This window comes from Haemaphysalis longicornis, unplaced genomic scaffold, assembly GCF_048455015.1.
Source record: "Haemaphysalis longicornis isolate Haplotype H1 unplaced genomic scaffold, Haemaphysalis longicornis Haplotype H1 scaffold_2, whole genome shotgun sequence".
NCBI lineage: Eukaryota > Metazoa > Arthropoda > Arachnida > Ixodida > Ixodidae > Haemaphysalis > Haemaphysalis longicornis.
Window position 1 is genome coordinate 72,855,806 of NW_027526295.1, and position 13,250 is coordinate 72,869,055.

The following is a 13,250-nucleotide window of genomic DNA, read 5'->3' on the forward strand; positions in this document are numbered from 1 at the left end:
GTAGAGCCACATGGCATTCCGTCCACCGTAGTGGCTGTCGTTGTGGCATAACTTGGAAGCTTGAAAAGCCAAGTGCTTTGTATAGTCACAAGCGCTAGAAACTCGTGAACCGCTGGTGCACAATGCGCCAGCTAGAAACTCGGGAGCTAGAAACTCGTGAACCGCTGGTGCTTGTCATACGTCTCCCCGTTGTTTACTGAAAAGAAAACTGTAAGCACATTTGAGGCAAAATATACGTAATTAACCGACGTAATTAACACAGGACAAAGGGCTTCACGCCAAACTTGCAGTTCTAAACATTTCCTCAGAAGGTATGCTGAACAAGGAAGAAAGAGATTACCTTATTTAATACGTTTAATACGGTATCCACGAAGCATAATGATAGTTTTTAAGGCAAAATTTCAAATTTCAGCTACTAAAATCTCGGTAGGCTACACTTTAGTGGCTGTTGGAACCGTACCTGTTGGGTTCACGTCCTGCAGCATCGAAAGTTATCATGAGTTGGAGTATCGCAGTGAACATGTCTTTTGCCTTGTGCATTTTTTTTTTTTTTTTTTCACCTTTGTAATGCGACTAGGTGAGCCCTTAAAAATGCTGTATGTGCAAAAAAAAAAAAAAAAAAAAAGATTGACCCACAAAGTGTTGCCCCAAAAAGTGTGGCAAGGATTATAACTTAGTAAGGTTGAAGTCTAGGATAGTTGGTTCCACATAACTCAAGCTACAGTGCAGTATAAGGCACACCCACATGCCCATTTCTTGTCCTTGTGTGTGTGTTTTATACTGCACTGTAGCCTGAAGTATGTTGCAAGGAATGAGCACATCTAATAAGGGGCCCCCTGACAACTACTGGTATGACTACAGTAGTGCTGTCCTTGACAAAGTGTGCCGCTCTCTTAATTGTTCACAGTGCCTACGGCTCTCTGACTGTGCGGAGTCTTTTGGACATGCGGGAGCAGTGCCTGCTGGAGTTTGACTTCCCAGACCCCTACTTTCAGGTATGTCAACCGTGAGTGTGAGCGCCCCACCATCCACTTTCAAGTCATCATCCCGTGGCTGTCTTGCGCGGAGCCTTTTTCTCACATTACAGTTTTATTGCCAAATGTTCAGTGGTCCGTTCAGTTTGTTTTGTTTTCTTTAGGGACAAGTCTCAGATACAAACTGAACCTCAGGCTGTTTTTTAGTTAGTGGGCTGAGCTGGCAAGGAGGCATGTAAAGCAAGGGTGTGCGAATGCCGAATAGTAACTCTTGAATCATCAAATATCAAATATCAACTTTTATTTTTGCAGGCCTCGATTTTTCATAGGTTTTTATGCAAAGCAGAAGCTAGTTCGCATGTTTGGGAGCCATGACGTGCTTTTTCAACCCGAGAACGCACTTTTCAACTTGCATCAGTGGTACTATGGGAATCCGGAGCGGTCACTATACGCATTTGGGGGGGAGGGTGGGGAAGGGAAAAAGAAAGAGACTTGCACTGGAGTTGCTGTACTGCAATCATAGGCAACGGCTATGTAGCGCCTCATAACTCAGAAGCGAGCGCTTTGCAGGCGTGAACAATAGGGCGCGAAAACACGGCACAACCACAATCGCTGACCACTGAACATGTAAACATCCGGTCGCAGAATTCAAAATGGCAGCCAGAGTCGACGCCGACAGCGGCTCGAAAAAAGGGCCTTATCGATGCACTCTCAAATTGCTCCATGCAGCAGGATAAAATTTATGGCCTCTGCAAGGCGCGCTTGTCAAAAGTGCGATTTGGATGGAACTTGCCGAGCAGACGGTGTAGCACAAGTGCGTTAGCGTGCGCCGATGTCTTTTGCTTTCGCAAAGCCAGGGAACATTCGGAAACGTCATTTGACTATTCGAAAAATCGAATACAGTTAAACCTCGTTATAACGAGACGGGCTATAACGAAATAATGGATATAACGAGCAAATCGTAATTCCCCTTGAAAGTCCCCATAGAAACCAATGTATTTAAAACCTCGTTTTAACGAGGTAAAATTTGCCCGTTACGGGATATAACGAACAAATTTCGTTGAGAAATCAAATTTTGAGCTAATTTTTAAACAGTGCGCAACGCGGATTTGAGACAGTGCGCGACGCGGCAACTGTATTAGCAGTTCAAAACTCCCGCCATGCGCGCGAAGCTGGATGGCGCGCCATGCGGACGCTGCGCCCGCGAAGCCATTCCCACCCTCCTCTCGCCCTTCGATTTACAGTCTTGGACTCACCGCGGGCTCCCCGAGAAGCAGTCCGACGTTCGATTTTCACATGCATCCCTATGGCTTCGGGGAATCCTCGGACTACCCGCGGACTATCCGCGGTGAGTCCGAGAAGAGCCCCAATGCGTCGCCTTCCTCTCCCTCCTGCCCCCTCCTCCCCTGTTCGTATCGCCGACGTCGCTGCGTAGTTGCGTGTGCGTGGGTTTTGGCAGTCTTCAGCCTTATCTTTTATCGTACTGCTCGCGTTATTCCAACAACGCGAGTGCGACAGGCGGGAAGCGAAAGCTAAAGGCTATCACGCTTGAACAGAAGACGGCTATGATAAAAGCCGTCGCATCGGGCGCGAAGGAAGGTAAGGTGCACTCCGTGGTAAGGTGGCAAGAGACTTTGACGTGTGGACGAGTACGCTGTCCACCATCGTGAGCAACCGAGAGTCCATCGTCAGCACTGTGCACGTGGCGTGAAAGGAAGCGCTAAGGACGGTGTCGGAGGCACTAGATGCGGTGGGCGTGCTGCGCCGCTACTTCGGCGCGCACGAGGGCGGCGAAGATGGCGTGAACATAGCGGCCGCAGCTGAGCGAGCGAGCCATCGCTCGCTTCAGGAAGGTGCATCAACGTCCAATTACGGACTTCTTCGAGCCAAGTCTGTTTGAAATACAAGTTTTGAACTGCAATAAAGTTGGTTCGTGATATTTCCTTCCTCCGGAATGTGTTTATTTTGCTGACTACCGCCGTGCGGCAAGATGCTATTTCGCCTGCTTTTTGTTTTAGGTAACTACAATGCAAATATTTGCAGTAAATGTCGGCTACGGCTATAACGAAATATTGGCTATAACGAGCAAATCGCGGCGCCCCTTCAATTTCGTTATAACGAGGTTTAACTGTAGTCGATATTCGATTCGCGAATAAAATTATTCGTGGATGTACTATTTGATTCATATTCGAATATTCAAGTATTTGTACACCCCTGTTGTACAGTGTTTGAAGAGAAGTGGTGGTGGCACAGACAAGGGAAAAAGCAGTGGGCCTCAACCGCTTTCCTCTTCATGGCCAGGATTGCGGGACATGGCCTCGAGCTTCAAAAAACTACCACGTGCATAATGCATGTGTTAGCAATGCATTCACCAAAAAACAACAACAACAACAACAAAAAACGCCAACGCAGATATAGTGCCAACAAATCGCATTCCTAAATCGCCACATGCGTAAGTGGGTGGTGTAAAAACCCACGATCAATCGATCGCTCGCCTGCTCGTTCACTCACTCACTCCCTCTCTCCCTCCCTCCTTCCCTCCGTCCATGGATGCGCTACAAGTGATCGACGAGTGCAAACCATTCGGGTCTCTTATAGCTATTGCGAAAAAAGCATTTTATTTAAGGCAATCAGTGTGATATTTAAGTCCGTGAGGTGCGTTCTTGCAACCACCGCATGCCAGACTAGCAGATTGTATTGAGTAGGTGATACGGTTATGACTTTTAAAGTGATACAGTTATGCATTTCTTATTCTCTACGTTTGGGCATGCTTCTGGTGCTTTTAGCATGAAGAAAATTGCTGCTGAGCTTTTCCAGAGAAAGCCACCGCTGTGAACCAACTGGGCAAGCCAGTGAGGAAGCGAAAAATGATTGCCTTATCTAGGTGAAGTAAAAAAGGAAGGGAGATTGTGGGGGAGTTTTTGAAGTATCTTCGGGTTTTTTGACTAATAACTTAGCAAACCTCAAAGGAAACCTTCCCGGCGAGCCAACTGCATTCAGATGCGTTCACAAACAAGGGAACCCCTTGTATTGGTCGTCAAATTTAAATTTTTTTCTCCTCTGCACAGCATGTGCATCACGTTTTTTTATCCAGGAAAAATGGTGCTTACATGCATGTGTTGCATGCTATGCCCACTACACAGCTTGCACTTATTAAAGCGACCATGAAGACAAATAACCTACAACCCGGTTCAGTTTTGAAGAACTAGGTGACTCACTGAGCCTCGTTTCAGCCACGAAAGGTATTTTTTAACTGGAAAAAAAGAAAAAGACGCACAAAATAATGAAAAAACATTCAAATTTTGTGTTACAGTGATGTAATAACCCCTTTCATCCCTGAATTCTTTATTTATAGCAAAAAGCTGTTTTGTGTGTCTTTTCCGAATTATTGGGATCCGATAAGCTTACAAGCAAAAAATTGAGCTTGTGGTGCACGTAATTAGCAGTTTAGTGGCACATTAATGAGGTCATTAGGCAATTAAAATTCTCATTTCCAACAAAACATTTTTTTTTGTTTTTCTAAATTTGGAGAACCACTGAGCACACATACAAAAAACAAAGTCGATATTGAAAGTATTTTTTTAGTTACAGCCGTGTAATCGAACTAGGACTTCTGTCCTTGGGGTCACCCCGACGTCTGTGTGGTCTTCGCTGCAATGCCTTCCTCTCTCTAGCTTTGAGCTGTAACCAAAAACAAACAATGGTGATATCTATCGAAAGAGGCATCCTTAGAGAACCGTTTCCCAGAAATCTAGCTGTTTGGGTTTTGTTCTCAAATGGCTAGGATAATTTTTTTCAATGTCCTAATAAAAGAACACCAGGACCGAGACGGATATGGGTAGGAGTGACTTAATATGGGCAGAACTAAAGACACAGTTATCAGAGTGGTAACTGCGCGTTACCATTCGAGGAGTACAACGAAATGAAACCAGAGGCCCTACTACAGTTGGCCAGCCATGTTTGTTGGCAGTATGTGGCTTTCGTCGGGGCCTGGCAATGCGGTGCCAGCCACGAGCACAAAATAAATTGGGTCCCTAGTTGTATATTGATGGTGCGGTGGTGTTTGGATGTACATTGGAACCTCGTTATAACAAAGTGGTATCGGGACAGCAAATTAGTTCGTTATAACCGACATTCGTTGTAACAGTAGAGGTAAAGATCGGTTATAACCAACAGACAATCAGGCTCGTGCAAAAATACTTATTACAAAAATGCATTCTTTAAGGCTCCGAACCGACTATAAACAAGGTAACCCTTACCCTTCACCTTGTTGCCTTTCAATCTCAATGAACTGGAACATGAGTATGTGAAATTACAACAGAACAAAGTTCACTTGACAAAACAGGCCTGCGTCCTTATTTATTTGATGAAGAATGTGATCTTCATCTGGTGGCTACTCACGGCACTGAGCAGGATGAAGTTTTCCCCAGTGTCCATGAACAAAAGCACCTTTATCCTTTGTACTTCTGCAGTTTTGTACTGCGGGGGGTTTTTCCGAGTACCTTCTCAGATTCCTGGTGAAATATTTCTTCGATATATTCAATATCGGGCGCGGCTCTCACGGTTTCAGTTTCATTAAAAAAGAATAAGTGTCATTGAAATAAAGCGTGAGCAACCAAAGTTTGTATTTAGTTCGCCACAGCCGGTAATTCGCTATATCAGTGTTCGCTATAGCGAGGTTCAACTGTAGATATTGCGTCTCATCCCTTTTTGACTGTTGCAACAGTGCCATCCTCCAAGAGCGCCCCGGTTCCTTTCCCCCCCTGTCTCCCTGTGCAGCAAAAGCGGGTGGAGAACGAGGCAGCCCTGCGGCTGCTTCAGGAGCGGCTGACCCAGCTGGACGCCCTCGGGTGGCGCGAGCGGCAGGGGGCCCTGGTGGAGGGCCTGCTGGCGGGGAACGTCTTCGACTGGGGCGCCAAGGAAGTCGCCCGCCTGCTCGTAAAGGAGGGAGAGGGGAAAGACGGCGAAGGGCTGGGGTTCGACCAGGCACGAGGACGCCTACAGGGTGAGAACCTACAAAAAAATTGTGGTTGATTCCTCTGTCATAGGAATTGGTAAAGCACGAAAGTGAAATGTGCAGCGAAATCTGCAGCTGAGCATGGTTTGTGGATCAGCGGCTGTCTTGTGGGTGTGCTTGGTGAGCGACGTCCTGCTGGTAGGTCCCTTTGGCAAAGGTGTACTGGCGTCATTTCCGTTACGGATATGACATCAGTGAAGTCTTGGTGTATTCCGGCATAAGACACTTTCGTGTCAAAATATAAAACGCGAAAATGAACAACCCTCAGTATAACGTACTCTTTAGTTCTAAAGATTGCTTCCCCGCAAGAAGACCCTGTGTGCAGGGGTGCACCCTTTACAGGTCACTGGCTTCGTTGTACTGGCATCATTTCCGTGACGGATATGACGTCACTCAAATGTTTGTGTATTTTGGAATAAAACACTTTCGTGTTAAAAAAAATTAAAGCCGTTCAACTCAACGTGAAAGCTGTCAGAAGCGCAGAGCAGTGATTCGCCATAATGGGCTGTGTTATCGTTATCCGCTCACTGCTACCACCCATCACGCTCTTCGCTGCCCTGTCTCATTCCTCTCCTGATGAAATGAATGGAGGTTTGTCCAACACATTTCAAATTTCCTGCCTTCCCAGTGCTCATGCGCCCCTGCCTGAAACAGCACCAGCGGTAGTTCCCTCCTTTGCATTATTGCCGTTGTGTAAATCTTTTTAGGTTTTTGTATGGTTTGAAGTGACTGACTGTTCCATTGCTTTTTATCAAAAGTTGTTCCCTTTTCTCTTCTCCTTCTATAATATGTGGATAATGGCGCTGTCTTTTTTGCGTATAATTCATGCCTATAAGGAAACTTCTTAACCCTTTGAGGGTTCCGTCCCGCAAGGTTTTTGCCGTACGGGTACGATTTCGAGCATCCGTTTGAAATTTCGCGCCATATTAATGATGCATGCTCCCTGGGAGGTGCTGCCACCTTCTGGGACTTACAAGAAGTGTTTGAAATTTGATTGTGCTACCTTCTTGTGGTGAAAAACAGAACTCTCTGGCTTCGGCGCGTTACGGCGTCTGTACGTGTCAACGAGTTTCGTGGTTTCAGTTTCGCCACATGATCGCATCAGAGGCGCGCGAAACTTTATCGGCGCTCGTTATCAGGGGCGGCGGAAGTTGATTTCGATCTATATTGGCGCTGCTCTCATCTTGTTTATTACCAACGCTCACTAGGTATTCTTGCCCTCCTTGCTTGGAACTGAAGTAACCTAATCAAAGACTCCGTTGCGGGGGCGGCGGAAGTGGATTTCTATCTATATTGGCGCTGCTATTAGCTTGTTTATCACCGGCGCGCATGAGTTATTCTCGCTCTCCTCGTTTACTGGGTTGCCTTCGAGTTCTTCAGATGCACGGCAAAGCGGCGATATGGCCCAACGAACTGCCCGCTCTGATGACACCGACCGCGATGACTCTTCTGACTCTGAGTTTGCTCCTTTCACCGAGTCTGAATCGGAAGACAGTCTTTCTTCGGAAGAAGACAGCTCATTTTCGGACATGCGCTTTATGCGTGCAGACTGCGATAAGGCACTGTGCGTAGACCCGTGTTTCGAGGAATACCACACTCTGAAATACAGTCGAACCCCGCTACAACGAACGCCGCTTCAACGAAATTTCCGCTTCAACGAAATATTTCCAATTCCCTGTCAGCCAGCCATAGAAGTCCATGCAACAAAGTCCTCGCCACAACGAACCATTTGTCAGGCTTGCTTTCGCTTCAACGAAATTTTCGATGATTTGGGCTGGGTTTGAACAATTATTTTACAATAAAATAAGCATAGCGCCAGCTATCTGTAACTTTTTATACATTCAGGACGCTTAGTTTCACCGAAAACATGCGCGGTGCGACCACACCGCCACAAAAAAAAAAAAAAAAAAAAAAACTCATAGGCGGACGCCATTGTTTGATGGTGATAACGATGTGGCTGGCCGTCTTTACATGAGGCGCAGGCCCGGTTCGCCAAGCCGGAGCATGGCCGGAGCTACAGCCAATCCGTATCCAGTTGAAATCGCACAAATGTGCTCCGCTGCTGGCGCGGCGCCGTCATGTATGCGTTGTGAGCAGCTGTCCTTGCCGTTTTCCTTCTACCATTCTTAATAGCCAAGAGCAAAAATCATGTTTGCGTGTTTGGTCTTGAAGCCAAGTCATCCTATCTTAGTCATGAGCGCGCAGTTGTGTTAAATGCAAGCACGCGCGTCTAACCTGCCAAGGTCAGTAGCTGCCGCGCCGTGTCAGATGATAAGATAACGGCACTGCTCCTGCTACAAGTGAGAGGGGGGCTTCCGACGGCCTAGCAGCTACCTGCAAGTAATCAGCTCGGTGGACACGCCTTGTTGTACAGCAATACGTTTTGCGCCTGCATTTCTTCACCCCACTCCGCAACGCGTTCTTCGCGTGCAGTGAAAGAACAGATACCCGTTGGTATGTTTGTTATCCGAATAAACATGACGTTATTGCGCGTGACTCCTTTGTCTAAACATTGTATTATGCTGCCAATGATGCGGAAGCATACGGGGCTATTTTTCTGGCCTTTCCGTGGTGTGTTGTGGCAGATTTCGCCTCAACGAATTTTCGCTTCAACGAAATTTTTCGCACGTCCCGTCAATTTCGTTGTAGCGGGATTCGACTGTACTATTGAACATTTTTCAGTTCTAAGTGATGCTGACCCCAAAATACTGTTCCTGATAATTTTTTACCATTTAATCCTGACTTAAGACATTTTGTACATTCCAAATCCGCAATAAACTAATTTTACCACTAGGGAAAGTTTTTTTCAAAAAAATTCGACCCTCAAAGGGTTAAACATTGTTTTCTGCTAAAAGTGTAGGCTCTACCACTCCCCTCTTCAATGCCCTTAGGGGCTTGAGGGTAGATGAAATAAATAATGAATGAGAATTACCTAGCAGGCTTTATGCTAGGGGCAGGCATTGTTTCGACGCAGAAGCTTTAAATGGTTCATTGAGCATATATGCCCGCATTCGGGTGATGTAAATAAAGGGCAAAAAAGGAGCAGATGTCTTTGTTGAGGCAGCAGCCGGACGGGTGAACCAAGAAGAAAAAAAACAGCAGAAAGTGCAGCAGTCACCAGTAGCGTTCAACTGGCTTTTGCATTCATAGCTCAGAACAAGTGATTACGTGTCCTCGAGTTTCCACCTTTTGTCCCTTTCAACCAGTGCCTATATGCTGTTCTATCGATAGTTCTGCTGGACTTTCAAATTATCAAATGGAATTGAGGTAGTGTGAAAAGCACCAAAGAATTTTCATACTGAGTAGTTGGCCCGTGGAGAAAATGCATGGTGTTTGCTGCCATTTCACTATGCTGATGACAGGAGCATTGTGGCAAAAAGTGTGTTTGCGTGCAACCAGGCATAAATAATGATAAATGATTAAAGTGCCTCGGGATCTTATGCAAGGCTTTTATGAACGAGAGTTCCAGATCTGTTTTCGGGCCTTCGTTTTATTATTTATTTATTTATTTATTTCAGATACTGTTAGCCCTTACAGGCTGTTAGGGCAAGTAGATCATAAATGACACTCATATGCACAAGGAGGTGCACAAGTCACAGTACGAAGAACTAAAAAAAGTATCCCGTGCTAGTTTAGGAAGCTTTAGGCTTTTACAAAGTTGTTTTCAGTAATGGGTTTGGAAATTGTTGTAGGCAGTTGGAACTATTTGAGGTTGACCACTTCGCAATGCTGCTAATCGCAGTACCAGCTGACATCAGTGTTTATTGCATGAAAAAAAAAAGAAAGCAAGTACCGCATTTTCGCACGTATAACCCGCCCCTTATATAACCAGTGTATAACCCACCCACCATATAATCCATACTCCCACTTTCAGCTCGCCGGAAAAGAAAAAAAATCCTCGCATTTTGCCCGCACATTCGATACAGGAAATGCTGCACCAAATTTACTGCTCAGACAACACATCACACACGGTGTAGAAGAAAAAGCATATATTTGGCAAGTAGAATACTCTGACTGCAAAGTGAAAGTCACAATTCACTCAGTGTCCACTGCTCTCGCTAGAGCTATCACTGGAGTTGCAGTCTTCAGTGTTGTGCACAAGGTCATGTTCACGGCACAACGTACATTGCTGTTGTGGCGTTTAGCGACCCAGTGTCAGTCTAACTATGTGTCCTTAATAAAAAGCAAGAGCACTACAGCTGTGTAGCTGCAGTGCCATGAAGCTGTACTAAAGCAAAAACCCCGTGTATTATCTGCACCCCTACTTTGCCACTGAAATTTTCGTTTGTTGGTGCGGGTTATACGCGCGAAAATACGGTACATAATGCTGTACTGGTAACTCGGTTTCAAACAGTTTTGCCAGTTCTAAAGTGTGTGTGTGGATGAATATGCAGAGCGCCCTTGGCTCCAGGACGACCTAGATGCCTGGATTGAGCGACTTGAGAGCGGTCCCCCGCACCGGTGTGCAGCCATCTTTGTGGACAACAGTGGCATGGATGTCCTGCTGGGCGTGCTACCCTTCGCCCGCGAGCTGCTGGGACGGGGTACCCAGGTACAGGGGGCTGCTCTTTCTCCTCTTCTTTTCAAATTGGCCATGAAGACAATACATACACAACTTTGTTCAGCTTAAAAGAACCAGCCCTTATTTACCAACTCAGCTTCATTCGAGCCACCAAAAACGTTTGTTGATGTTTTAATGCAAGGAATATTGAAACAAAGAGGGAACAAAGGAATATGGAAACAAACAAGCACATATTACAGAGCAAATCACTCCGATGTCGTAGCAAAGGGCTTTTAATACTACCCGGGCGACACACACTCAAAACATGACTTCATGCAACAAAGAGCTCACGCGAACTCGGAACACACATGCTACACAGTCAGATGCAGCAAGCTGCTGTCGACTAAAACAAGTTTGAATTCAGGTGAACAATCCTTGCGGCATGGCAACCTTGTGACAATGGACTGCTGTACGACATGGCAACCTTATGACAATGTTGGGAAGTAAGCGCACACACAACAAATATAATGCCTCCGGTCCAGAGCAAAGCTTACGACGTGACAAACTCTCCACTGCACTTAATGCCTGCTTAGAACAAAGGGTAGACGACCATTGCAGAGCGAATACGCATAAGTGACCACTCAAATGTGCGCAGAATTTAACAAAGTGAGAACAAAAATTCCAAAACTTACCTCACGTGATGACAGCGTCCGGTTGAAGTCTGCCTGTCTAAACTATGTAAAACCAAACTTTTCTTCTTTCTGCGTCCTGTTTCCTGGACGGAATAACAGCCTTTTGCCATCCCCGACTCCATTTGAGCAGCCGAACGTACAACACATCTTCTCTGCGAAGCAACATAAGGTAACACTGACACCACATTTGTTCGAAACGAGCAGCTAATTCTTACTTTGCTATCTGCTGGCATCTAAGATAAAGCTGGCTCTGAGGCTGCACGGCCAAACATGGCGCTGTTTAAAGGTCTCACCGGGCCGCGAAGGAGGCAGAAAAAAAAAAAAAAAAATGGAACAGTTACGACGTGACTTTTCCGCTGCCCAATGGCAGGCAGCGCTGGCTGGTGAAAAAGAAAATGGCAAAACACGGAGGAGGGAAGGAGCGCAGATGAGGGCGAAAGGCGGCGAGAGCATAGGTTGGCGCTACTTTAGTTATTTTAGGTCAGGGTGGTGACTTATAGCACAGCCTTGGCTTAGTCTACAGTAGCCGGATACCTCTGAACAGCATGCGTGCGTTCATTGTGTGTGTGGCGATCGGCATGTTTTGCTCTCGATAAGATGCGTCTGCCAGCCCAAAAGCGGAAGTTTGCGTCGCTACAAGATAAGGCAGCCATCATTGCTCAAGTCAGTGGCCCAAGTGAAGGAAAGGAGGATAGCGCCGACGGGTTTTGAACCGCCTGCAGCTCGCTCTACCATTTTGAAAATCAAGACCGCCATTTTTTAACGGTGCACGTCCGCAAAACAAAGCAGTGGTAGCTGCGGTCTTTCCCGATGTCAACAAAGCGGTGCTGATTTGCTTCTGTGGACAGCATTAAAAACAATGAGGTGGACCATCTGGCTAAGTTTGTCAACAGAGGAAGCTGGACTTTGCTTGCATGCTTGGACATTCTCTGTGCCGAGGATCAAGGAGAACACCGTGCAGAGAAGACAAACCCGCAGGATTTTTTGGATGCGTTTGACGCGATTAGGTCGTTCTTAGGTGCACACGACGACTAGCAATGAACCAATTCTTGTAGTGTGAGAGCTGAACTGTGAAGTTGCTGCATGGTAAGGCTCGCAAAGCTATATATGACCAACTTTCGGAACTAAATTTTCTGTTCGCGGGCGATTTTTATGTCGTTTATGCTGTATTATCACAGCAACGAAATTCTCACCAGAGTTAATTTTCAGGCTTTCCTCAGCGGTTTCGTTATTGCGGCGTCCAACTGTGTACCGAAGAATAAATGTAAAATTTCTAGAAATGTCGATTAGATCTACTTTCGCGGCTGTATTACCCATTTTCGGCAAAAATGAAGCACATGAAAATGCATTATTTCTGAGGGACGTTGGCTGGGAATGAAGATAAAAACGTAGGTATTAGGCTGAAAACATATTATGCAGAATCGTATCAACAAGATTCCACTTTATTCAGCATTTGCACACCCCTGCAGAAAACTCGAGCTTTTTTAAAAATGCTTCAAGTCGAATCACCCAGCCAAAGGCTGTGGTGAGGGAATTGTTAGGCTTAAATAATCTAGGCTGCAATGGGCAGCCTGGAAATCTTCCCTCACAGGTAGTTGAGGTGTGCCTTCAATGCCATAGGGACATGGGAGGCTTCGGGAGAAAAGAGGGTAGCACAGCCACTCACTGAGCCTAGGAGAGCGGACCGTGTGGAAAGCTCAGTGTATGTGTAGGGCATGGAGTTCCGTACTTATATGCACTAGAGGGAAATCTGGCGCTAGTTTATGGGCAAGCCATGCTTCAGCGCGTGTGCTGTCTGGGGCTGCGGAAAAACGTTCCATCGTTACTTGGCATGGCCCGTCAACGAGCCCAAAAATTGCCTGTTGCTGCGGAAGAAATAGCGCTACTGTAAAAGGTTATTTAGAGTAGTTTTAATAACGCAAAAGTGGAACTGCGGGAGATTTGTTTGCCAAGGATTATTTAGAAGCTCCATGCAAGACAAACGGGAAAAAATGTCACCCTATTATGATGATTTTGGCTTCAAGGGTGGAAAGAAGCCACGTGGCTAGACAAGCCAAGTAGGCAAG

The 13,250-nt window shown here is 46.1% G+C and overlaps 1 protein-coding gene across 1 annotated transcript in view; it reads left to right on the top strand.

Annotated features, from left to right (window-relative positions):
- LOC144168988 (4'-phosphopantetheine phosphatase-like) overlaps positions 1-13,250 on the top strand; it is a 119,264-nt gene that overhangs the window by 93,694 nt on the left and 12,320 nt on the right. Inside the window, exons 12-14 of the mRNA XM_077697995.1 lie at positions 908-995; positions 5,754-5,979; positions 10,386-10,543. Of these exons, the coding sequence (XP_077554121.1) occupies positions 908-995; positions 5,754-5,979; positions 10,386-10,543 (472 nt within the window). The remainder of the gene's footprint in view (positions 1-907; positions 996-5,753; positions 5,980-10,385; positions 10,544-13,250) is intronic.